Source organism: Amphiura filiformis, chromosome 1 (genome assembly GCF_039555335.1).
Source record: "Amphiura filiformis chromosome 1, Afil_fr2py, whole genome shotgun sequence".
Lineage (NCBI taxonomy): Eukaryota > Metazoa > Echinodermata > Ophiuroidea > Amphilepidida > Amphiuridae > Amphiura > Amphiura filiformis.
The window spans coordinates 6,884,352-6,912,350 of record NC_092628.1 but is presented as its reverse complement, the minus strand read 5'-3'; the positions used below and the strand labels follow the sequence as shown (position 1 = coordinate 6,912,350).

Sequence of the window (27,999 nt, the reverse complement as noted above, 5' to 3'; positions counted from 1 at the left end):
AAACATTTCATAAAAAAAGTTTTTTTTACGCATTTTAAAACCACTTGGCCCGATGACGAATGTCGCCTTGACCAGAAATAATGTCAGAATGTGAAGTGTTGCACCAATACAACTAATTGCCTTTAAACCGCATAAACAAAATGTGATTCTTAATCATGTTAATAATAGTTTTATTGTTAGTATAACGCAGTAGTCATTATGGCTGATATCAATATCATGATTATATACCCACCACCAGCATAAATTTTATTAAACTGAACCAAGCGTGAAATGCTGTTAATGGTATTTTAACGTAAAATAAGGCTTGATTCGCCTACCTTCAAAATCGTATTATACTGAGCAACCCATCGCAGTTGGGTTGAATTTTAAGTATGGCATAAAGTCCGTCTTATTGTAAAGATTCATTTAAATTCAGAAGAAGACAATGTTTTATTAAATTGGACACTAAAGACTCGACTTTTAATTGACATGTTTGAGAATGTTACCTTTCTGGAAATTGATCAAAATTCCCAAAGAATATGGTTATCGATCTTATATGTACTGAATTTCACACCGCATTTCAGTAATTTAGTCATACTTTACAGCTTAGCATCGACGTGAATTGCAGCTACAGGATCATCCCCAGTACCGACTGAAAACGTCGCAAAACCTGAGCCATCTACCGTAATCGTCGGCCCATTAGACCCTCCATCTCCCACACACCTTCCATTCTGATAATCAGCTTGGATGACATTGCAGTAGGTACCGCTAGGCAATCCGGTCTGGAATTTTTGCGACATCGTATAGCTGTCTCCGTTGATAGCGATGAAGGCTTTGTTACCGCGACCGAAAGCGATCTGGTTATTCCCGTTATCCCACCAGTTGACGACATTTTGTCCAGCAGCAGTATTTCGGAAGCCAACCATGTTTCGAATTTGTCTCCATCGATGCTCACATACCCATCCACTGCTGAACGCACAAGCGCCATTGGAATCAAATGTAGGGGACTTTGTGTTGCCGTTGCCGTCTGATGGTGGACCTTGATCACCGGAGTCGAAGTAGAAACTGCTCATAACTCGAGTGAAGCCATATGGCCAAGCCAACATGTAGGCGTTCGCCATCTTGTACAATCGTGCCTCTTTGTGCGTCACAATGCCACCGCCTCCACCGTGACCACGCTGGTTGTCGTGATTGTCGACAAAAGCAAGTGACGCGCCATCGGAAAGAAATCCCCACGCTTCACCAAAGTTACTCAACCATCTCAACTGGTTGTTACCTTGGAAAGCATCACCAAGTTCAAGTCCGTATTTGAATTCCGTGACGCGACCAAGATGATCGTAATCTGTCGCTTTGATTGGCTCACCACCCTGGTCAATCACCTCTTGTACAATAAAAGCTCGCGACCCGGAAGGAAACCATTGGGTATTCAAGTTATGTAGACTACCATAGATGGATTGCAGATCCCCAGGCCACATATGTTTGACAGCATCAACACGGAAACCTGCCACACCTATGTCGATCACGTCATTCATGAAGTTAATCAGCTTTTCCTGGCAGTAGCTCTTGCTGAGGTCGATGTCATTTAGACCAAGCAGGTTGCAATTGCGGACTTGTGTGGCATCATTGTAGTTTTCGATATTGCCACTTGATGTGCTACATTTACCATTCGGAACGTTGAAATCCCATGAGCTGAATGGGACAGCGGGGAAATCATAATCGCTGAAGCCGCTACCGTCTGAACCAGTTCCACCTGTGGAATGATTGGAAACAACAAAGCGGATGAGTTATATCATGTCACCTACTGAAGCCTTATATAATGTGATTATAGTGTATGCTTGGAGCACAACCACCCGGGGGGGGGGGGCACTCCAACTTTAGAGGTGACGCGTATGTAGGGCTGTTAAGAACCCCCTTTTCAGCACCCAAAGACCCCATATTTTTATGAGCACATGCTCTCTCACCCAAAGACCCCATATTTTTCATTAGGATCTGTCACCCAAAGACCCTTTTATTTCCATTTGAACAGCAACGAGTCATCTATCACTGATTTTGTTACTTCTTTGGAAATAACAAGTCACTTGAAGCCATTTAGAACTAAAAAATTCAATTTTTGAGGCTTCTTTTGCCTCTCATCCGAAGACCCCATTAAAAAAAAGTCATATTCTCACCCAACGCCCCCTAATTTAGATCCAAATGGTCCGTCTCTCACCTAATGACCCCATATTTTGTACATTTTGCTCTCACCGAATGCCAAAAAACATGCTCTCACCCATTGACCCCATATTTTTGATATTTGCTCTCACCGATTGCCCCTTACTGCGAAAGTGTCAGCCTGACACCTATATCCATTTCATATTGAAGTGCCCCCCGGGCACAAACCACACACAAACCCTCTGATCACCACAGGTCCTGAGACTGCTCCTCTCCTCTGATCGCGAAATAAAGCCCTAGCGATATGACATAAGTCCTGTCTAGTGACCAGGGTACAAACCACACACAAACCCTCTGATCACCGCGGGTCCTCAGACTACCACTCTCCTCTGATCACGAAATATTGATTGACCGCTGCCAGGCGCTCAATTTGCCGCTTTAAAAAAAATGCGTTATTTCAATTCCTAGGTGGACGGGTTTTGCAAAGGGCACTACCCTTAAAATGTAACATAATGTATTTAATCTATAATAATAAAGTTTCACAACAATGGGCTCGTTCATTACATTTTTGAAACTTTATTTTGGTAAAATGTTTTCCATTTGCTTGTAAGCAAAAGAGTCTGGATTAAGGAGCTATCATTTTCTTCAGGGTGGGGGGGGGGGGCAAATAAACGGGTGGGAGAAGTCAAAAAAGATGACCACAGATATAGTCTAGTATACCGTCCTCGAGTCAGGAAAGAAAAATCAAATTTTGTGAATTCTTTTTCAAAACTCTTTTCCATGAATCTGTTATGCTGCTTGGATTCCTTGCATCATTTCCTTTTTGAAAACGTATACTTTTATTAGGAATGTCACAGTGGCTGCACAATAATTCTGCCACACTGTGCATGCAAGCGAAGTGAATTGAAAAGCGGGCGCTTCAAAGTTGGCCAATTTTAGAACACATCCATGTCAAAAAATGAATTTCCTCATATGTTTCATTTATCCCAATTGTTTGAATTTTTAATATATGGTGTGTGAAGCCTTTCCGAGGCTACCATCGGGTCCTCAAAAATTAAATATTGCTTTGTTTAAGAGCTAATGCCTGTTTTATGGATTTTTCAAGATCGCTCATAAATCGGTATATAAAAGGTCTATTGAAACAAAGGGACCTACCACCATTCAGCTGAAATACTAATCTTTCTTAGCATGTAAATTATTTTCGTCGACAACGAATGGAACACTTGAGGAAAACTAGTTGAAAAATAACATTATCAAAGAGATTTGGTAGGGAGTAAAATTCCAAACCACAATAGCTGTTAGCCATTGTGTGTGTCCAAGGCCACACTATTTTTGTATACACGGTAGAGTGGAATGGCCGTTCCTTTTCCCATTTGTCCTCCTATGTTAATCCAAATAACAAAATGTTGATTTAAATCTCATTGCAAATGAATTTTTATTTTTACTTTTCGGATTTGGCTTTGAACAATGATGCCACATACCATGTTTACAGAAAAAATAAAAATTCTATTCCAGACACCGTCAAAATGTCAAACTTTGTATTTTTTGTATTATATTTAAGTAATTAACAGCAGTTTCTTTACTCAACATCGTATCAGGTCCATACTTGACAAATTTATGATGAATGAATAGACTTTCATTAAATATTTAAAAACCCAAAATTTCTCATGCCTAATTTACATAATAATATCACGAATACATAATTAGCTGTAATTAGCTAATTTGCATAATTAATTACTTTTGTGTATTTTTTGTTATCAATTGAAAGAACTTTGTATACATTTTTCTATTGGCATCAATTTTGCATATTAATTAGCTGAACTTAGTTATTTTTCATCTTTAATTTGTCTGCATATTGGCCGAAATTGCTAAAATAGTATATTTGGTTAATTTATTATAATTATTCAATGATAGATTTTTAAATTTTGTTTTCTTTAACGAAGTCAGGAAAGATAAGCATTTAATCTGCGATACTTAATTTAACGGTGCTTTTTCAAGCAAGCGTCCAAATAAACCTTCAAAATCTCGAAATGTGCCAATTTTGTCATTATAGCCATTTGTCAGGTTTTTATTCCTTTTACGAGCATCTTAAAATTGGCACTACATCACAATCCATTGACCGATTTCAATTCCGTTTTTTGATTTTTGATGCTTTAATAAAGCTCATTCATGTAGAAACATTAAATAACGTGTTTCTGCTGCGCTTATTTTTGAGGTGATATACCTACTTTTATACTTCTCATCATTACATTATTTTAGAGATACAATAAAAATAGTCTAAATTACTGACTCGAGAAAGGTATACAGACTACAGTGTGTTTATTGTATTCAAAAAGACTGATTTAGGTGGTTGTGGTGGTGGGGGGGGGGCGGTGAGTCATTGAATTTTTGTTGCTGAAATAGGAGGGGGTCGCAATTTTATTGACGCCTACTTTTGGCAAATTTGGAACACTAATGCGTTTATATCGTCATGCTTTTCGCATACTGACGAAAACCAGCTTACTATAAACCGTCCTTATGTAGCAACCCAGCCTAGCCCAGACGCATCGCCGATCGCGGGCAGAGACAATGAAAACCAGTAAATGCTGCACCACAGACACCTAAAAAGAAGCGATAGTGTCGCCCTCTATATTCATTTTAATACAAAAGGACCAGTTTAAAGTTTTGTGTGATTCGACAATATGTAGAAATGATACGATGATCTCTATTCATAACCTCCGCGTATCACGCCGTACCGGTGCGGAGGTTATTGATATCCATCAATGACATCCGCGTATGCTTACGCGGTACAATGACTTCCGCGTATGCGCATCTGTTGCGCCGGAACACTTTACGCGCACGCAACTACCATATTTGCACATGGCGTGATTGCGCAGTGCTGTAATTGGTAAGTCCATTTTAGCCTGTTCGACTTTTTGAAGGGCGAAATATAAGTTTTGATAAAAATTGTTTATTTCAAAAATTTCAGAGAATAAAATCTTGAGATTTGGTTGAGTGATGAGTTAAAAATGACGGTTATTAATTCGATTAATAACTTTGCATTAGTTATATGTCGGGCATTGTGAAAAATCTAAACATTTTGCTTTGGACCTCGGAATATCCTCGGGGCTGCGCCTCGGGATATTCCTCGGTTCCAAAGGCAAAATGTTAAGATTTTTCACAATGCCCTCCAAATAACTAATGCGCAGTTATTAACCTATAATTGATATATGCAGTAATGTCACTTACTTCCTGCAGCCATGTGGTTAATAACCGCATCAACGTAGATTCTTACACCAACGTTATTACATCGAGTCACCATATCCCTAAATTCACCGTCATTCCCACTGCGACTGATCAGTTCATAACCGACCGGTTGGTATCGTTCCCACCATGGTCGGAATGGGTTCCAGATGACCGCATGTTCATTGGGAGCAGAAATTTGGACGCCACCGAAGCCATATGGACCAAGATAGCTGAATAATGAAATAAAACCAAGTAAAGATTGATAGCTTTGGGAAGAATGATAACTTTATAAAATAACAACTTTATTTAGGAATGGGCTTATGGGCATATGGATTTTGTTAAGTGTCGTTAACTTCTCTTACTATTCTTTAAATTACGTATTTTTTCTTTGTTATTTATGCCTTTTTGTTTTTATGTTTCTTACTTTCTTACTTTGTTGTTTCGTAGTTTTTTATTTACGACCTTAGTCATTTCTTTTGTGAAAATTATCGCAATTGGACCTTTCAAAAGGCTCTCTCTCAGACCAAATCCACCGACTAAGACTCTGACGCACGCAAGATCCAAGGTGACGGAGAAGTACAACGTGGTATTCGGGGAAGAACATCACCATCCCCTACGTCTCTGGACTGTCAGAAAAACTCCGCCCGGTTTTTCGAGACAAAGGGGTACCGGTGTCTATCAAGCCCAAGAACATGTTACGTCAAGCGCTAGTCCACCCCAAAGACAAACAACCAAGGATAAGCAAAGTAATATCGTTTATGCGATCCAATGTCAAGACAGCGGTTGTGAAGAACTGTATATTGGTGAGACAAAACAAACGCTTGCAAAACGCATGTACCAACACAGACGGGCCAGCACTGATTGTGTAGATTCGGCCGTCTATACACACTTGGACAGTTCTAAACATTCCTTTGACAACAAGGATTTTGAAATCTTGGACAGAGAAAGCAGATGGTATGAGAGAGGAGTCAAAGAAGCAATTTACGTGACACGGGAGGAGCCTTCACTGAATAGGGGAGGTGGTTTACGTCATAACTTGGCCGGTGCCTACAGTTCAGCGACCAGGAAGATACCTCTCAGGTTGAACTCGAAGGTGACCTATGATAAACAACATCCGCTTCACAGGTCAATGAACTTTTACCGCCAGAAGATCCGTCTGGCTGATGATGCGTTCAGAATTGAACGTGAAAATTTCCCACTCAAAAACGTAAGTCCCGAGTTGCCTAGATTGTAGTTCACAATATTATACAGGGTGAGTCAAAAAAAGTGCAATAGAGCAAAGAATCGATATTAATTTTATGTAAGAACCAAGTTGAACTTTCCCATTAATTTTTATAAATGCCACACTCAATAGTCACCTTCTGTGAAAAAATGAGGTGGCTCGCTACTACCGTTTTATTTTTATGAGTCCTTTTGCTGCGATACCCAATTTCATTATTTGTCCACGAGGTACCATGTATTTTGAATGAGAGCACACAATGCATGATAAAAGCACCAGCTCTGAAACTGACTTTAACTTAAATAAGGTTGATTTTTGCGTTACTTATTTTTTTTCTGTTCAAACAAACTTTCTAACATTACTTTAAGTCCTTCATACCCCACTCGAATCCAACTCCACTTATTTTTAACCCCAATATGTCCAACTTACTGGATATTTTGTAATTCACTCCACTTCAATTTGTGCGCATTTAATTTCGACATTTAAAAAACCCGCCTACAAATTTGTATGTTTTTGATAGAGAATAAACATCTTTAAAGTAAAGGGAAAATGAAAATAACAACAAATAATGTTTCTTCTCCTTAAACAAGACCAAGGACAATAACACTTTGGGTGCTCCATTTTATTTCAATGCCAATGAGGTTAGGAAAATGGCAGTTGTTCCAAATCTACCTTACACAGAGTGGGCTGACATTCAAATTAGATGTCTCTTGGACAAACATTTAAAAATGGTATCGCTATAAAATGTGTCATAAAAACAAAACGGTAAATGCTAATTCATTGATTTTTTCACACATGATCTTTAATAGATATGTTATGTATAAAATGTTTTAAAACCTAAAAGGTTCAACTTGATTCTTAAATAAAAATGGAATCTTTTCTCTATTGCACTTTTTTTTACTCACCCTGTACTTAGTCATTTCTCCTTTGGGGATAAAGGTAGCCCTGAAAAGAGCTTGTTTGGTATGTCCTTGGTTCTTCTGAATTGAGTTTACTGTGCGGCTCTGCACTCTTGCCTTGAATACAGAGGATGATTTAAGGAAGCCCCATCATGCACTGCAAACGTGTTATCGCCAGAGTTTCAACTGCCACTTTACTTTTCAAATCCCATTGAATTATGTGCAAAAGACGTTGTTTAAGAATTGTGCGTGTGTCATTATTATTTGGTCGATTTCAGATCTAAGGTGATGTATGCATGAAGGATAATTCACACCTTCTGTAGGTAACATAAAATGTGAAATCGACTAGCATTGTGAATGCGTTTTTATTGTAAATATATCAGTCCAAATTCAAATTTAACCATGCCCGTCAATGCAATGTGCGTGCAGTGGTGTCATGTTCACTCACACAGCTGTGCTAACCGCAAGTCAACACAATGGCGTGGTGGGAAGTGCTTAAACCATCCTCTGCCTTGAATACAAGTTTCAGGATCAGCTCTGGTCTCGTTGCATCAATTGCGTTGACTTTAAATCGTCGCAATCAGCCACACAGCGGCCGAGATGTATGCGAGATGTACACAAACTGTTTCTTGAAAAGTGCCCCTCCAGCTTTCAGATTTAAGTTGAGACAAGTTTTTTGGAAATTCAGAGAAAATTGAAGGACGAAATATTGTTGAAAACGAAAGAGAAGCACGTTTACTGTTGCTATGGAAAATCTCAGCCCAGTAAAACCATCGCTTTCAATGGGCTATACAGTGCAAGATGCATGGTATACGCTATGTACGGAAAACATGTTCAATTTGGCACAGAAATCATGGCTAAGACAAGGGGCAAAAAAAACCTTTTATTTAATTATAAACCTCCAAATTTCAGATTTAAGCTAAATATGTTTTTTTTATGTTGCAGGACTTTGCGAGCCAAAGAGAAGCACTTTATATTTTCGCTATGGAAAATCTAAAATTCAATTTCAATGGACAACACAACGAGCGCCTATACATGCTAACACATTTTGTACACAAACTGTTCAATTCGGCACATAAATCGTGGCGAATACCTTCTTATTCAATTATAAACCTCCAGATTTAGGTTGAGACATGTTTTCAAGAAATTCACAGAAAATTGCAGGACGACCCGTAACTGTTTAATTTGGCACAGAAATCCTAATTTTACCATCGCTATGAAATATCTAGACCCAGTAAAATCCTTACTACACTTTGCTACACTTGTTAATTGGGTCTGGTTACGTTCACAAAGAAAGTGTAAAAATATTGAAAACGTGTGGCATTGAGTTATTACAAAGATTTCTTTGAAATATTTTCCCAAAATACACATATCTTCTTGAAAGTGATAGACTAGCGATCCATCTTCAGCCAGTCTACTCTTAAAATGAAAACAAAGGAAACGTGTGGCATTGAGTTATTACAAAGATTTCTTTGAAATATTTTCCCAAAATACACATATCTTCTTGAAAGTGATAGACTAGCGATCCATCTTCAGCCAGTCTACTCTTAAAATGAAAACAAAGGAAACCTGTACAAAGTAATAAGACCGTCACTTGTTGAAATGAGGGGATGTATACTTTCGGAGTTGCAAAGGATTCTGGGAAGGGTAAGATAGTTTCTTTGGGTTTTGAGTTAAAACATTGGGCCAATACCAAGATTTATTACTGCTTCTTGAAGAAAATGGGGAACAGTGCCCTTATTTACTGCATAACAAAGGGTCTGAACCCTTTTGTATAGTTATACAGGATTTTGAGTGACGGGAGTTTTGTGGAAGCTTATGAAGCTTATAGTTTCTAAACTACCCTGTCAAATTCCTTGATTTTCTTTAAAATTCGAACACCATTTCAAATCTTACAGGATATTTCAGCTGTATGAAACCAAATCTAATCTTTAAAAAAACCCTGGAGAAATTCGTTGAAATATAAGTCAGAGACGACAAAAAAAAAAGAGAGACCAAAACAAAAACAAAACAAAAAAGGTATCTCTCGCTCAAGTAGGCGCCTACACATAACTTTCTTTAGATCACCTATTGACAGTAGGCTGCCTGGTAAAGCGTTAATATGTTGTCAGGTCCAAGGAGGTTATATATAGAAAGGAGAAGAAATAGATTACGCAATGCTTTGTTCTTTTGATGCCGATTTGAGTTTCCGCCTAGCTATTCATCGAGAGGTATCGTTTGTTCGGGACAAAGGGCTTCCTAATCGGTTACTGACCTGACAGCGCATTAAGGCTATAATAGGCAGGTTACTGTCAATAAGTGATCAAATGAAAGTCACGTGAAAGCGCCTACACGAACGAAAGGTACCTTTTGTTATAATACCACCCAAAGGTGTGCTTGAGTTGTCGCATACACACAAAAGCACGCCTTACCGCACATCTTAATTTAGGCGTCTCGTTTAAATAAAGTCAATAGAGTTGCTGATCGATCACCCGTAACAACGTGTCATTGCTGCCAGGTACGTAGGTCTACAGGGTGTCCCAAAAAAGAGGCCCCTCATTGCGCCGTCTTTCTCGCCTATTTCTGAAAAGTTGATCAAATATAATTTGGTATGCTAAGAAGCCTTTAAGCTTTAATAAACCAAAACAATTATTTCAATCGGCTCATAACTTTTGAAGATATGTTCTTTTAAAGACAAGTACCCGTTTTCACTCTGTCCACGGATATCAAACAGAGTGGTTGGGAAGGGTCATGCTGTGGAGTGGCCTGTAAGATCACCAGACCTCACACCACAATGATTTCTTCATTTGTGGCAAATTCCAAGATCTTTGCAAACGAATTACTGCTATATTCGCAAGTATCCGGCGCACAAGGTTGGTACGCAACGCAATTGAAGCAATGAGTACTAGGGCTGCAACCTGTATTCGTCAAGGAGGCAACCAGGTAGAGGGCAGAGCAGCACAGTAAACTCACTTCAAAAGAACCAAAGACAAACTAAACAGACCTTTTCAGGGCTGCCTTTTATTTACAAAAAGAAAAATGACTTATGTTGTCAATAAAAAGAAAGCAAGAAACAATAAAGTAAGAAAGTAAGAAACATAATATAACAAAAAGGCATAAAATAACCCAGAAAAACATAATTAATTGCATGTATAGCAAGAGAAGTCCCATCCCACATCAATTTCGCCTAAATTAATGACACTTAACAAAATCCATAACCCATAAGCCCACCGGTAAAGCCCATTCCCTAAAATAAAGTTGTTATTTTGTAAAGTTATCTTCGGGGAATGTTTTATATTCATGCATGGTATATGCACTTTTCAATCTTTGAAGTAGCCAAACCTCCTCCGTGGATAGAGTGAAAAATGGATACATTTCTTTAAAAGGGCATATCTTCAAAATAAATGAGTCAATTGAAATAACTGTTTCGGTTTATTAAAGCTAACAGGTAAAGGCTTCTTTACATACCAACATAAACTTGATCAACTTTTCTGAAATAGGAGAAAAAGAGGGTGCTATGAGGGTCCTCTTTTTTTTGGACACCCTGTATATGTGTCACTTTCTATAATTAACTACATGTACTTCGCAGCTATATGTTGTTATCATGGTTATTATACATGTTATAGGCCTGTTCAATAAAATCAAATGGATTTCTTAAGGGATGGGGTATGAACGTTTGGACAGTATTTCTTGTGGGACATTAGAGCCCATCAGACATATCGAATTGCATTCTGAATATGAAGAATGTCCTTCTAAATTCAAATAATTTTGATTTTTTGAAATTCGCAATGTAATACACATTTTATGGCAAATGATTAAAAATTGATGTTTTTGATATTTAACAGTACTCGAAGTAAACTTTATAAATCTGATGATTTATACTTAAAGTGTATGTAGGTGGGATGAAAAGCCGACGATCAATTGGAAATTTTAACCTTTCGTATTGTAGATATGGATTTTAAAAACACCTAAAAAATTTAGGTCTTTTTGGGAAAAAAATCCATATCTTCAATATGAAAGGTCAAACTTTTCAATTGATCGTCGGCTTTTCCTCCCAGCTACATACACTTTAAGAATATATCATTAGATTTATAAAATTTTAATCATTTGTTTATAAAATTTGTATTATATCGTGAATTTGGAGGAGGGGTCGAGAGGTGAAAAGAGGAGAAGCGGATGGGTGATCGAGATTGTAGGGGAGGGAGGAAGACAAAAAAAGAAGAGGGGGAGAAGAGAGAGAGAGAGAGGAGAAGGAGAGCGATGGAGTCACAGGGCTCTAAATTACATAGGCGTAGATCGGGATGGGTTGGGGGATAAATCTTGCCAGGGGATGGTCGATATAATCACCCCCTCTAATATTGATGTCAGTGTATTGGTTTCTATCGAAATTAAACTCACATTTGGCCATTTTAGCCACAAAATGCCATTTTTAGCGCTTCGCGCGAATTTAATCCAAATTTGTCCCACATTGCACCAATTTAGTTTCAAGAGGCCTATGCTAAAATTTTTGCGCGCATTAGTACCATAAAGCTCACTGTACCGGGTACTTAAAAAAGTGCAGAGAAAGGAAATGAAAGGAACGAATAAAGAAACTAATAATTAGTATCATAGAATCTAAGCATATAACAGCACTAGGCAGCCATCCAAAAATGCCAAAACCTTAATGCGTTATGTAATTAAAACACCCAGTCAGATACATTTCACACCTGCAAAACACAAGTCACCCAATTTCAATAACTGGACGTTGAATGTGCACTCTCATAAATATTGATTGACAACAGTTTCCAATATGTCAGCGCTCAAATCGGACACAATAGAACAATAGACCCTTCAGTGCGTTGGTTAGGTCAGTTACCGATTTAATGGCAGAACCCTTTTGTCTTGAACAAAAGGTACCTCTCGAAGAATAGCTTGTCGGCAAATGAAATCGGCAAAAAGGAACAATACGTTACGTAGTCTATTTCCTTCCACTCTTATTAAAGGCCACTGATTTGCTCATCCGGACGATCGTAAAATCATCAAAATTCAGATTTTGGTACCTTTGTAATTGGCATAGATGTGCTAACATAGCCTGCTAGTGGTTCGGTCGAAAGCCGTGTATTTTAGACAAAATAAAGCATTTGCATGATTCTGGACTTTTGATACTGACAGTACAAAAGTCCGACTCGAGATCGAAAGAAGCTCACTCTCCACGTACCAACACGCGTTGCGTATTGTTTCTACTACTTATTACATCAGTAGCTACCATTTTAAACAAAATACACAATTTTAACTGTTTTTCATATTTGAATTGACCATTAGTTTGCCTCGGTGACCTTTTTAAATTAAAATTGCTTATTTTGTTTTCTACTACAAAAATTAAGCGTCTGTTTTAAATCAATTTAGACTCTACTTCCCCGTGTTAGAAACACTGGACTAGGAAGTTTTTCCAGTCGATTGGTGGCGCACTGTACGAAAATCTCGATTTTCTCGAGTCGATCTGAGTTGAAGTAGAAAACCTTTCTAAAACTTCTGTTTTTTGACTAATTTGTCGATGTATTCAGGGAAAAGTGGTTTAATGAAATTCTGTAGACTTATTCTTTATTTCTAAGCAACTCTGACAAATTTCCATTTTTTAAATGTTCCTGTGAAATCACTGAAAGGGCCTTTAAATCCTCCTTGTATGTGAACACACTTGAGGTGTCGCGTCGAACCGCCAAAACAACTAGTGTTGTCAGCTGACACTCGAAGTTGTAGGGTGATACTTGGGGTGTATTTCGAGATGTCGGCGACCAAAAACTATCACGTGGACGCACTTGGGAATTCGAAAAAAAAACCCCACCCGTTCAACCCGTCTTAGCACGGCTATGTAATTTGGAGGTAATACCAATAGATATGATCTACAAAAACAATAGTTTTAATCAAATACAAAATATTTGAACCGATCTAATGGATACATAGCTAATACACTTGAATGAGTGTCGGTGCAACTGCACCTGAGGGATAACATAATGCGTTTGGTGCATGAGATTATCAAGAATTATTGATTAATTGCTGAGGTCACAATTTGATCAGGAGGTCCATCGTAATGGGAGTATCATCATTTATTTGTTCAGTGACACGAATGGGAGTGCCCTTTTCGTCAGGTTTTAGGGCAATAATTGTGCCTAATGATATAACAACCATAAAGATTGTAGGAAGTACAGTCAAAATATAATGTTTGATATATTTATCGTTATCTAGCCAAAAACAGGAGACCCACCTTTCGCATTCATTAGCAATATCACTCCATTTCCATTCAAAGAGATGCACCATAGCCTGTCTGTTGTAGGCAGTATTAGGATCCCATTGTGCTGACACAGCCCCTAAGAGCGCTAACACCAGTAATAGTTGTGCCATGATGAACGCAGGAGATATCAATGAGAGTGACGCTAGGGAAATAACAATTATACTGAAATTTTTATCTTCATGGCTTATCTTCTTTAAGGGGGAGGTTGTTTTTACAATAATAGGTATAAACGGTGAAATTGAAATCACGCATTTATAGAGTGATCTGCAAAGTACCTTCAGTGAATCGGTTTGTTTGTAATGAAAGAATTAGATGATATTTTAAAAGCGCCTGTGTTATATCGACCATCGTCTCTGTTTGTCGACATTGTGGTATCCGTTTTTCTATATCATTTCATCCATCTACCTTTGTTGCTTTAAATTCAGTAGGCCTATCAGAGAGCATTTGAAATGTGTCATCAATGTTGATGTAGTGGCATACGCGGTGACGTTGTATAATTATTTACTATTAATTCGACACCAAGACACTCGGGTTATCCGGAGGCAAACTTGACACCCCTGTGTTACCTCTCCACCACCCTCACGCCACACCCCACACACCTACTTATTCCCTCCCCCGTATTCAGTTTGATAAGAAAGAACGTGTAGTACAAAATATGATGTTGATTTAAAATTGAAATATGTAGCAAGAACACTTTGTTACAATAAGAACATGTTTACGAAATAGTTGGGGAGCCAGGGTTGACAATTAATTTAGAAAGGATCTACACAGAGAGCCACAAAATGTTGACCCATGTGTTAATGTTAAATTAAATGACTTTTACCGTTGACAAGAACACATCTAACATGTCTAATCTCAATCCTCTTGCGACTCTCAGTGTATTTGTGTAGTAGACCTCATGGTTTTCTGGCATGCTGGCTCCCCAACTAAAAAGCGTGATACAAGTGAGGACTACTTTTATCTATTCGGCCACCAGCTGGTTTTGTTCCCTTAACCCGTCATATAGGGAGAGTTATGCTAGAAAATTGTATTAAAGTACGTAGTATGAACCGATCGACATCCTCGTCCCCTTTTTTGTTCAATCAAAATGAGATTTTGGTATCAGACATATATATTTGTCTTATATCACCAGGGGCGAAGCCAGCTTTCTTGGTCAGAGGTGAAAATAACATTTCATAGGCACAAACGAAAAAAATGCAATTGCATCATACATAAATATAAATTATATAGCGTGCAAATATTTTGTAGTTGACACTATTTTTGCCAATGATCGGGGTGAAAGAGGCTTTATTGTGATTATGTTCTCGCATAGCGCGTAAAAATGTCTATTTTACAATATTTTGGCCCATGATCAGAGTGAAGGAGCCCCTTTTCTTTATCTTTGCCCTCCAGATTTCCTGTTTCATGTTTTGTCAGATGAGCACTTTTTTCTTTCAATTTTTGTTAGGGGCCCCTCTGCCCCCCCCCCCCCCTGCTGACTACACTACTGCTCATCACCCCAGTAAAAGTTTACGCGCGAGATATGCTTCATTTAGATGGTGTGAACAAAAACGTATTAAATTGTGGTAACCACAACCAGAATTATTTACTCTCCAATGGGGCATTATGGGCATTTTTGCTTATCATATCAAAACCAATGGAGCAACATGACAACATATTGTTTGAATGGTAGTCCTCAATATAAAATACAAAACAGAGCATGCCGTTTAATGAACTTAAAACAAAATAATTATTATCGTTATCTTTACGTTGTTATAGATAATATATTTTGTTTCGTGTCAAACCATACAAGATGAATGTCTATTGGTATCTGGGCGTGTACCAAAGTTGTCGCTATTATCAGGACAATTTGTCTTATCGTGTGTGAACTTGCCATATGTGCTGGAATTTGTCAAAACAACACGCCAAAGTGATTGGTATATGTTATATGCTGATTCGTATCATAAAAAGTACACTGTCACCTTTTGCACATTTGCGTATATTATTAAAACTCAAATCCCCTCTGGATGAATCCAACGTGGAAGTGATGGTTAGAATATTCATTCGACCATTACTGGGTCCCCTCTGCACCAAATTGGTGTTGCGACTGCCCATTTGGATGGATTAAGGGGGTACTACACCCCTTGATAAATTTTGTGACTATTTTTGCATTTTATTTCGCAAAATAATAACACACTGGTAACAAAAGTTATGTATATTATAGGGGCAAGGAATCCAGTTGGAATTTTAGTGACTCAAGACAAGCGGTACGTTATTTATGATAAGAAAGAGGTACCGCTTGAATGTACATAACTTTTGTTACCAGTGTGTAGTTATTTTGTGAGAAAAATGCAAAATTAGTGTCAACATTATCAGGGGGTGTAGTACCCCCTTAAAGCCGCTTAAAATCGATGTTATATTGTATTGTGTTGCAAACTTTCATCATTCTTTTATCGTGTAACACGCATTATTTCACATTTGAGGTGGAATGGACACAAAGATGTTTTACTTTAGTAAAACCTAGATGAGCTTATCTGTATACCGCTGCCTGGCCGCAAACGTAACCGTCTCGGCTGAAACATGCATGTAAATGAATCAAAAAAGGTACGGCAAGACTTTTTCGCATCACGTACGTCGAAGTTCACTTTCCAATTATGCAATTGAAATAGATCGTCAAGCTTATGTTGAGCAGCGGAATGCCACAAACTTGCTAATTGAACATTCCAAGCAGGTGTACTATAAGCATGAATTTCAGAATGCGGACTATAAATCTATTTTCAAAAAGGTTGATGGCTTACTAAATAAAACTACAAAACAGCTTCCAGTCCATGATTCGGCAAAGGATCTCAGCAATGACTTTGCAACTTACCTCAATGATAAGATAAAAGCTATTTATCTGTCGCTTGAAGATGGGCTGACAGATCCTAACTTTGAAGGGTCTGTACCTAGCTCTCTTTCTCTTTCTGAGTTTGATCTGTTAAGTGAGACGGACGTTCGCCAGATGATCAATAAAGCTGCTAAGAAGTCATGTTCGCTGGATCCTGTGCCTTCATGGTTCCTTCATGACAATATTGACTCTTTTGTGCCAATCATAACTCAAATCATCAATGGTTCTCTATCGACAGGTATATTTCCAAGTAGTTAAAAACATTCTATTGTTACCCCACTCATCAAAAAACAATCTCTTGACCAACATTATTTCAAAAACTATAGACCGGTTTCAAACCTCTCCTTTGTATCCAAACTGATCGAAAAACAAGCTTGTACCACTACAACCAACTATATGGATAACTATCATCTGGGTGAAGAATATCAATCAGCATACAGGAAGGCACATAGCACGGAGACGGCACTCACGAGAGTTAAAGATGACATCATGAAAAATCTTGCTCAACGCCAAGGTGTCTTCCTAGTGTTGCTAGACTTAAGCAGTGCCTTCGACACTGTCAGCCATGAAATCCTCATTAACAGGCTTGAATTTGATCTTGGTATAAAGGGTACTGTTCTTCAGTGGGTCAGGTCATACCTTTCAAATAGATCAAGCAGTGTGTTAATCAATGGTGTGCTTTCAGACCCTATGTCTTTAGAGTTTGGTTTACCACAAGGGCTTTACTTTGTATGTTCTACCACTTGGTGGTATAGTTAGATCTTTCGATTTGAATTTTCACATGTATGCAGATGACATACAATTGTACACAAATTTGAACCCCAATGATCCTTCTTCCATTGTGGTTGCTCTAAATAGACAGAGTTCTTTGTAGCCACTCCGTCCCACCTGAAACATTTTGTGGGTCCTGTGTCATTGTGTGTTGGTGATATGTTAATCAATCCATCTGATAACATCCGCAATTTAGGTATTATATTTGATTCTTCAATGTCATTGGCTGCTCATATTACCAACCTTTGCTGTAGCTTGACATATCATCTTCGAAACCTTTCTAGGATTCGTAGGTATCTTGATCGTGATACTTGCCATCTTGTCATCCGTGCCCCTAAAATCGACTATGGCAATGGACTGCTCCTAGGGTCAAATAAAACTGACATTCAGCGTATTCAACGCATCCAGAACTGGGCTGCGAAGATGATATGTCAAGTCTGTAAACAAGATCATGCAACTCCATGTTTGGAAGAACTGCATTGGTTGCCTGTGTAGCAGCGCTTTATAAATGCTCAATATGTATGTATGTATGTATGTAATCTGTAGTTAGGATAACGAAAACGACTGGTAAGCAAGTCTACAAAAGTACCTCAAAATCTGAAGGAAAAAATGGCGGACCCGTCGCCGGACCCTTTCCAGAACTAATACAGCATATCTAGCCATTATCAACATGGGGTCATCGGTTTGAATATTTTCCTTATATAAAAAACCAACACCTCCGCTATATGGTATTTCATGATATAACATTAATGGAAAGAAAAGTGCAATTAATGCTTTTCGTGTTTCGAATCAGACGAGTAACAAGCTCTATTACGTCATGATGTAAACAACGTCCGGGTCATTAATAATTAATTAGGTAAACCCAAATATGGAAACCTCCAAAACTATGCAAATTAGGTGTTCGACGAATCAGAATACGATCAGCCTACAAAATTATGCAAATGAGTTGAGGCGGTTACGTGAACACTAATGCAACTCTTGTGTATACCGACCTCTGTGGATGGACACGACTGGGACCCAGCTATGGCTGTCATTGAGGTGTAGGAATGCGTGAAATTGGATTCGTGACCACGTCCAGTGTCACGATTATATAAATCTATATGAAAACACGGAAAAGTGGTTTGTTTTGTTCGTTTACTTGTTTACTATTTAATTCATGTACTCTTACACAAGTGATGTTTGAACTTGTCCCGTGAATCCGCATTAAACTTGTTTGCCCTATAAAAGAGATGTCTGGGGTTAAAGTACCCGCACAGGCAGGTATGTCCGGTGTTTTTACATTATCTGTCTATGCATACTATGTTTCCACTTGCAATGTCGTAATGCTAGTGTGCGATGCGTGATTCTTCTTTCCCCTGTATATTGATATATTAAGCATTGTTAAGGGGGTACTACACCCCTGCCCAATTTTGCACCAATTTTTGCATTTTTCTCAAAAATTATAGCGCATTGGTGACAAGTAAGATATGTATATTATAAGGGCAAGGACTACAACTACTGCACTGTAAATTTTATTTTAGCACAGGCAACAATTGTGGAGTCAAAAATGAGGGAAAACCAATATTTGATCAATAAATCAATAACTACTTGCCTTGAGTTGTTGAATTTTCAGTACAGTAGTTGTAGTCTTTGCCCCTATAATATTCATATCTTACTTGTCACCAATGCGCTGTAAGTTTTGAGAAAAATGCAAAAATAGGCAAAAAATTGGGCGGGGTGTAGTACCCCCTTAAGAATAACGATTAAGCATCATTAATTTGATTTTGTGTGCTAGTTTATAATGTTCGAATGTTTCTGTTTTATAGTGTATGATGCGTAAGCCTCTTCCCTGTTTGTTGACTTCACCATTGTTGAAAAATGATTTTTTTATCATTTTCAAGGGAAAGGTATATATATGATGGTGATTAGTGAGGTCCACGCATGCCACAAGAAATGAACTGCAAACTGCTTCAATTGGGCATTCATATTGAACCTTTTTAAAATAATTATTGAACCTTTTTAAAAACCTTTATAAAATAATAGAGTAAAACGTGTCCACCAAATACCTTTATTTGGCGCCGATTTTTAAACATTTTCCAACGACCGAGGGGGAGGCCTGCTTCACGGTCACATTTAACAAAACTTGTGTCCCCCAAACCATGCTCACAATCAACTTTGGATTGAAGCCCTTGGATACATCGTAGTGATTTCGCAAAATGACGAATACCAGACGTGTACTGCAAAGTTCACTATCCCCATGGCAAATAGCTTTGCACTAAAAATAATGACTCGCCGTCTAAATTTTTTTTTAAAATACAATAGTGATACCAAGGATCAAGCTGCATCATTCTCTTAGGCTTACATTTTTTGCAGAGCTACACAAAATAAATTATACGATTATGTATATTGACCCATATTATGCTTTTGGCTTAAAGCTATATATGTAAGATGCTATAATATGAAATTGGTTAATTTTTTTTTTTTTTGATTTTTTGGCATATTTGTAATGTTTACACATATCCCAACTTGCACCTAAATGGAATCAGCCGAATGTGTTGTATTTGTAGGTCAACATAGCAAAGTTTGATATAAAGCCATAATATTTAGGATCCCAATGTGCTGACACAGCCCCTAAGAGCGCAAACACCAGTAATAGTTGTGCCATGATGAACGCTGCAGATATCAATGAGAGTGACGCTAGGGTAATAACAATTGTTATTTACTTGAATTTTATTTTCATAATGTAATCTTGTTTCAGGTAAAGGTTGTTTTTAAAATAATACGTTTAAAAACAGTGAGGTAAATAAGGATAATTTACTGCGCTTTCAATTCAGCTCTTTCAATGTATTCGATTCATATCGTAATAAATTAGCCTTAACCCCTGTCAACAGTGCGCAATTGTTTCATATTGGTATGAATGATCTTTCAGACCTAGAGAGTGATTCGACCACTACAGATAATGTAGAGAGGGATTCGACCACTCACCTAGAATCATGCTAGCGAGTGATTGACCACTCGCCTTTAAAATCTAGACGGCAAGGCCTGCGCAACGTGAGACGAGAATGGTTATTAATAGTACCATGGCGAATTATTTGATGCATGTAGAACTACGTATAGTAGTTATTAATTCAATGTGAACACTGGTGGCGCTATTGATCTAAAACCTTGTTTGCATATTTAGAATGGGTAAAGGTACCTATTGGTATTAAAACACCAGAAAATAGCAAGGACAATTTTTCAAAACTTTATCATGTACTCGTTGTGAATTCGGAAAAGTGACGAATCGAGAATTTTGAGCAAATTGAATTATTGTATGATTATGATTAGGCCTATGTTTCAGGTGATCTTTCATTTGCACCAAAAATTAATGATAAATCTTACTCCCCGACGTAGATATAGAAATTGTGATTGGGATGAATCGCTCCCAAGTGCGATTAATAATTTACTTCTGTGTACAAATCAGGTTGATCTATTGTACAGGGTGTGCAGACAATTAATTTGGACATAAGTCGAGAAAAAGACATCGCAATCAAACAATTTAAAATGTAGCACGCAGCTCATTTGATCGTGCATTATATTTTGTTTGATTCGGTTGACTGGTTGTGAAAAATTAATGATAACATAATGCGCGCATCAATGCAGCTGATTCCAAGTTTGATCAACAGGCGCTTTTTTCATATTCGCTCACCCTTCCTAACGTTTATATTGGACACCAATGTGAAGCTTTTGGTATCTTCTATCCAGTCATACCAAAATAAGTATAAATGGAATGGTACCAAGATTTATGATTAAATGCCGTTTACTCACAACAGCAATTTTGTGTATTCGGCACTCTGCCGTGTTCATAATTAAATGAAAGGAAAAACACGAAAAGCAATATCAGCCTGAAGTCGGTAATATTCAATATTTAGTCTTTATAAGATTGTAATAAGCATTTGCAAAGCTACTCTTTGCAGAAATACGTTGAAATTGGACAACTAGTTCAAAAATATGAATAGTTAAAGAGTTTCCAAAACAGTGGGAATTAAAGGAAATGGCTATATCTTAAAACAGATAGTTCCGAATAACGACTAATGTTGTTTGATCATATCACATATTATTTGGCCAAATTAAACTGAGAATATATGAAATAGCGCCCTCAATTTTCTTTCTCAATATCTTTCTGGGAATTGCCCGCGAATGCAACAATACCGTATCATTTTACATGACTGTCTTTATAGTTACATCTTAGCATTGATGTGAATTGCAGCCACAGGATCATCCCCAGTACCGACTGAAAACGTTGCAAAACCTGAGCCATCTACCGTAATCGTCGGCCCATTCGACCCACCATCTCCCACACACTTTCCATTCTGATAATCAGCCAGGATGACATTACAATAGGTACCGCTAGGCAATCCAGTCTGTAAGGCTTGCGTCATCGTATAGGTGTCTCCGTTGATAGCGATGAAGGCTTTGTTACCGCGACCGAAAGCGATCTGGTTATTCCCGTTATCCCACCAGTTGACGACATTTTGTCCAGCAGCAGCGTTACGGAAGCCAACCATGTTACGAATTTGTCTCCATCTATGTTCGCATACCCATCCGCTGCTTAACTCACAAGCACCATTGGAATCAAATGTCGGGGACTTTGTGTTGCCTTTGCAATCTGATGGTGGACCAGAATCACCATTGCGGAAATAGTAACTGCTCATAACTCGTGTGAAGCCATATGGCCAAGCCAACATGTAAGCGTTCGCCATCTTGTACATTCGTGGATCTGCGTGCGTCACAATGCCACCGCCTCCACCGTGACCACGCTGGTTGTCGTGATTGTCGATAAAAGCAAGTGCCGCGCCATCGGAGAGGAAACTCCACGCTTCACCGAAGTTCTTCAACCATTTCAGCTGGTTGTTACCGTGGAATGCATTTCCAAGCTCAAGTCCGTATTTGAATTCCGTGACGCGACCAAGATGATCGTAATCTGTCGCTTTGATTGGCTCACCGCCCTGGTCAATCACCTCTTGTACAATAAAAGGTCGTGACCCGGAAAGAAACCATTGTGTATTCAAGTTATTTAAACTACCATAGATCAATTGCAGATCCCCTGGCCACATATGTTTGACAGCATCAACGCGAAAGCCTGCCACGCCTATGCCGATCATGTAATTCATGAAGTTAACGACCTTTCTCTGGCTGAAGCTGTTGCTGAGGTCGATGTCGTTGAGATGAAGCAGGTTACAATTGCGGACTTGATTAGCATCCTGGTAGTTTTCGATTTTGCCGCTTGATGTGCTACATTTGCCATTCGGAACGTTGAAGTTCCATGAGCTGGGGAAATTGTAGTTGCTGAAGCTATGACCGGCTGAACCAGTGCCACCTGTGGAATAGTTCAACAAAAAAAAACAAAAACAGTTCATACCAGCATGTAGGGAAAATGCTTCATTCGATTAAGAGTCGACGAAGATTTTTGAAAATGAGTTGATCTTCATTGTCTAATTAACAGGTTTGTACATAGATAGCTATAAACATGCTTGCTGAAGCAGATCTACTTGCAGGGATCAGGGGCGGATTTAGGGGGGGGGGCGCAGCCGGCGCGCGCCCCTCTATTTTTTGACTAGCAAAGGGCGCCGGTAACTTAAAAATACAAAAATTGTAAGAAATTAAAAAAAAGGAACAAATTCGGCCATGAACAGCAAACAATGGGTCAAAACCGTTGAGTTTTCGAGGGGGTAACCACCTTTAACACATTTTTTTCGTCGTCGTACAAAGGGCGCCCCCTTTATCAAAAATTCCTGGATCCGACCCTGGGGATATACGTGGGGACAGCATGCCCCATGCTGGAACGGTAGACTGGTATATTGCAGTGTCTCCTGCAATATAGTATTGCTCAATTTGCCGATAACAATTAATAAAAGATGCGTCATTTTGGTTCCAAGAAGGGCGAGTTTTGCAATTGACACTACCCTTAATCCTCTGTCTGCTAGTCATAGGCCTCAACATAAAAAATCCAAGATTTAAGATATTTTCTCAAAATACACTATAATACACATTTAAAATACAAAAAAAGTCCAGGATTTAAGATATTTTCTCAAATTATCAAGAGCTATCTGAAGAACCACTGAACCTCTAGGCTTTGTACTCATTTTAAAACGTTTTCCAAATATGGTAATCACAATTACAAATCTGAAACATTTTACTTAAAACAATTTTGAAACTTGTCGCTGCAGTCGACACCTGCGGGGAAAGACCTTTAATTTAAGACTATATATTATTATAGTATAATCTATAATAGTAACGGTTCAGAACAGTGGAGTGAGTTAGTCAATTTTTGAATCTATATTTTGGCTTTCCATTTTGCTCAAAATATGCAAATTAATGCGTTCACACAGTCTTGATTTTCGCAAACCGGTCAATATGTCCCGTTTAAAATACCTTGAAAGAATGGTTTCAACCCACTCTTAGGTGGGATTTTCACTCTTTTAGGGGGTACTGTTCGCTCATTTGGAGTGATTTTTACTCTTCGTACTCTTTTGGAGGGTGAGGTTTTCAATCTTTTACATTTAGAAAGTATGAACCATCCGAATGAACCTGCGCAGGCGATTAAAAAACGGCAACAGCACCCTCTATATTATTTGAAGACCTGAACGCAAGAAGACTGTAAGTCCACTTTTGACGAAATTGAGTTACAGGTGGTTTTGAAGTTTTTTGGATGAAGACAAAAATTTTGCCATTTTTTTACATTTGGCCCCCTCCCTATAAGGGTCACGTGAGGGGTCAAGAGGGGTCAGAAATGAAAAGTTGACCAATGTCGTTAAGAGACATGTCAAATTACTCGTCTCACCACAAGGATTACGAAAATATATAATTTATCATACATTTTGAGCTCGGTTAATGAGTTAGAGGGTCAATTCCGGTTAAAGGTCAACTGAGGTCAAATTTTAAAACAACCTTCAAATTCAACAAACAAGGTGTCAAATTGCTCGTCTTTGCACATAAATTACCAATATGGTAAATATTTCCAACATCTGCATTCAATTTTGAGTTATAAGCCTTTGTTTCAATCCGAGCGCAATAAGACCATAAGTCCAAAAATGATAAATCGATCAATATTACAGATATTTACTTGGTTGATATATAAAATGATTCTTCTTGCCTATACCCATGTACCTGAGAAGTATCAATATTATGGCTTTTTTTGGTTTCCAAATTATCTTATTTTAAAAAGTTTAAACGATCATATCTCAAAATGCCAAATATGGACTTACGGTCTTCATACGCTCAGGTCTTCATTTGTAATTGAGTACCAGTGTACAGTTCGATAGTATGCGTAAATCAAGACAATTACTATTTATCCGTTAAATTGCACTTACTTTCTCGTGCCATATGGTTAATAACCGCATCAACGTAGATCCTTACACCAACGTTGTTACATCGAGTCACCATATCCCTGAAATCACCATCATTCCCACTGCGACTGGTCAGTTCGTAACTGACTGGTTGGTATCGTTCCCACCATGGGCGGAATGGGATCCAGATGACCGCGTGCTCATTTGGTGGTGAAACTTGGACACCACCAAAGCCATATGGACCAAGATAGCTGTTTTGAATAATAGAATGAAACGCATAAAACATCGATAGCTTTGGGATTTCTTCGTATGAACATGGAAAGGGCTTGGCCAAGGAAAAATTAAGGACACAATATGGCTAATTATGATTATTATCAAGGCTTTTATGGAAATTCAGATAATTTGGATATTATCAATCGGATATTTAGGCCAGTAAAAATCAGGCCCAAAACCTCCAAAGGTCAAACAAATTGCAACATGAATTCTATTTTCAGAAAATGTTGTCTATATTTTAACATACTCAAAATCTACCTAAATCGATCTATGAAGATAGAAAAAATTGACTTCTTTCAAAATGGCAGCCAAAATGTTGTAAAATAATAGACATTTGTGATATATTGAGTGTCCAAGTGGGAATTTGGTGACATTTTTGACCTACAACTGCTCTTAAGCCCTGACCAATTCATAAAGAATGATTTGTGTTCGTATTTCATGTTAAACATTACAAAATGGCCGCCGAATACGCTCATTATGGGTTGTGAACATCATGCAGTTATTGTTAACTACATGTATGTATACAACACAGGGGCACTCACAATAGGCAATTGACCCGTACTGGTAGCGCTGTGTTGTAGATATAGGAGATGAACTAGTTTTTGTATGAGAAAGGAAATCTACATCTTATCCAAACTCCCGTGTTAATCCAATGCACATTTTGCTTCACCGGGCCGCCCTGACTTGGTCGCATTTGTAAGAGGGGTGCCACGAAACCGCAATAGGTACAAATTTAGTACCTTCTGTCAATCAAGTATGGTTTATTCTCTACATGTCAATCTTTAAATTATTAGCATAGTCCTTATAATAACGGGGGACCGCCTTGATGAGTAAACCAGTGAAAAATACCCCAAAACTCAGTCAGAGGAGCTCCGCCCGTACATGTCAATAGCGTCATTATCGATTGGATTAGTCGACCGTAGCGGACAATTCGATCGCTCATTGGATTAATATTATCACGTGGTAAGAAATTTGCATTGGACAGTCGATTACTATAATGGTTTAGTACTGCATACCTCGGTTTAATCTTCACTAAGCGGGTTTATGGCTGAAAAGGTCACGGTGAATTTGCCGTGGACAAAACTGCACTATGATACAGACAGGTCAAAGCTAGAAGGTTGATTCTAAGGACGTATACATCAGGGATAATTCGAACAGGAGATTTAATTGTCCAAATCTTCACCCTATCTATGATGTCACAGAATCCTGCAGATGTCAATATTCCCTTGGTAAGAAATCATCGAAACCGTAACAAAGTTATAAAACTTGCTACTTGTGATGACAGGATTTGACCACATAAAAAGCCTTAGCATTTCTATCGTTAGTCTCAAACTATTCCAGCACACCATGGCCGTTGGAAAAAATGTGCTTCAAATCCAAACGCTATTGCACCGCTGCAATAAGGCTTAGCCGTGCAAATGCATCACTACTTTGCTTCAAGATTTCTTTTGGATACCTTGCATGAATGAGCACGGTTTCTGCAGCTCTTATTCAGAAGTTTTAAAATTTGACCGAAGTGCTGCTGTTACGCCACGTAATGCAACACTTATCACTGAAAGCCAGTTTGTGCATAGACTTGACCATCTAATGTCATGTGCTCCACATTGTAGCTCACTATTGCACAGGACGTAGATCATGCGTCTACTTTCAGCCATCATAGATAGTGTGAAGATCTATAAGGGAAGGATCTAATTCAAAGATAGTTATCTCAACATGATGACAATTGGTAACATGTGTTTTTTTGGCATTTTTGACCATAGTATGGTTACATTATAATCGCTTTTTAGCAACATACGAGTGATTTGTTTAAGGAATCTGCAGCCCAATATTACCTAACCGCAAACAGGAGACCCACCTTTCGCATTCATTAGCTATATCACTCCATTTCCATTCAAAGAGATGCACCATAGCCTGTCTGTTGTAAGCAGTGTTAGGATCCCATTGTGCTGACACAGCCCCTAAGAGCGCAAACACCAGTAACAATTGAGCCATGATGAACGCTGCAGATATGAATGAAAGGGTAATAACAATGTCATGTTCGGCAGATCAAAGACTGCACTTGTGCCCATTTAATGGTTTTACGAAACAAAATGCACAATACTTTCACCACTAATGTATTTGGCGATCCGTGTTAGTCCTTTTCTGATGGCTGTGTCACATCCAAACACACCCCTATAGCTGTACGACAGCAACTTAGCTCACTTCCGGTAATTTTTACCGGCGTGACCTCTGCTGTGACGTAACGCAATAATGAAAATCAGGTGGCAAATACGGTTTTTTAGAAAACATCAAAAACATGGAATACACGAGTCGTTTCTCCCTTCATTTCCATATTGAGCCCATATATAAGATATGAAACATGAAACATGAATATAAGGCAAAGAATAACGTGTAAAAGTTGAATTATGTGGAAAAAATACATGCTTTTGGTGCGCGAAGTAGCCTAAAAAATGAGAGAAAATGCATGTCACGATCACTAAAATGGTTATATCTGCAGCTTTGAGGAAACGCCGGTCTAATGCTTTTCTGTTGTGATAAACATTAATTAACCACAGCTTGTATTAAAATTTCAGCGAAAATGAGCGGTGGAACAACCTAGTCGTATAGGTTGAAAAGTTGCGTTCTTTGAGTCCTCGTGCCGGAAGCGCACGTTGCAAGTGTCACGATGCTTCACGAAATGAATCCCAGCCGGCGCTGTCTATTATACATGTTATATTGATTAATATAGCAATTAAAAACGTCTATTGTTATATATTTTATAAATGCAAAATACTCTATTGTGTAACAAAATATTGTAGTCGTCAAAGAAGGTAGTATCATCTCATTTAACTGAAGTACAAGCAGTTTTGAAAAGATTGTTGTTGAGTGAGACCTTGAACACGTTGAACGAGAAATAAGATAGCAAAAGAATACCCTTTGCCCGAACAAGAGCGAAGGTGTGCAGTGCCGAAGGTTGAGAGTTCGATTCCCATGTTATCTTATCGATGATGTGGAATTTTTCAGTTCGTTTTTCTTTTCTTTTTCCTCTCCCTTTTGTCTTTAATAATATAGGCCTAATGAAT

At 38.3% G+C, this 27,999-nt stretch overlaps 2 protein-coding genes across 2 annotated transcripts; both read right to left on the bottom strand.

Moving 5' to 3' along the window:
- Positions 1-578: 578 nt before the first annotated feature.
- LOC140166098 (alpha-amylase 1-like) lies at positions 579-13,830 on the bottom strand. The gene is made up of 3 exons (XM_072189856.1): positions 13,694-13,830; positions 5,359-5,585; positions 579-1,729 (listed from the first exon to the last, which is right to left on the bottom strand). Exons 1-3 carry the CDS (start codon positions 13,828-13,830, stop codon positions 579-581), a joined length of 1,515 nt encoding a protein of 504 aa, XP_072045957.1.
- Positions 13,831-21,556: 7,726 nt separating this feature from the next.
- On the bottom strand, positions 21,557-26,932 carry LOC140165414 (alpha-amylase 2-like). Its single transcript, XM_072188721.1, has 3 exons — positions 26,793-26,932; positions 24,689-24,915; positions 21,557-22,695 (listed from the first exon to the last, which is right to left on the bottom strand). Exons 1-3 carry the CDS (start codon positions 26,927-26,929, stop codon positions 21,557-21,559), a joined length of 1,503 nt encoding a protein of 500 aa, XP_072044822.1. The 5' UTR covers positions 26,930-26,932.
- Between the last annotated feature and the right edge of the window lie 1,067 nt (positions 26,933-27,999).

Bases quoted from the DNA above. Each gene is read 5' to 3' on its own strand.
- LOC140166098 (XM_072189856.1), bottom strand. From the start codon at position 13,830: ATGGCACAACTATTACTGGTGTTAGCGCTCTTAGGGGCTGTGTCAGCA. The intron at 5,586-13,693 runs GTGGGTCTCCTG...TTCATTATTCAG, and splicing joins ATTGCTAATGAATGCGAAAG to CTATCTTGGTCCATATGGCT. The intron at 1,730-5,358 runs GTAAGTGACATT...ATCATTCCACAG, and splicing joins TAACCACATGGCTGCAGGAA to GTGGAACTGGTTCAGACGGT.
- LOC140165414 (XM_072188721.1), bottom strand. From the start codon at position 26,929: ATGGCTCAATTGTTACTGGTGTTTGCGCTCTTAGGGGCTGTGTCAGCA. The intron at 24,916-26,792 runs GTGGGTCTCCTG...TATTCAAAACAG, and splicing joins ATAGCTAATGAATGCGAAAG to CTATCTTGGTCCATATGGCT. The intron at 22,696-24,688 runs GTAAGTGCAATT...ACTATTCCACAG, and splicing joins TAACCATATGGCACGAGAAA to GTGGCACTGGTTCAGCCGGT.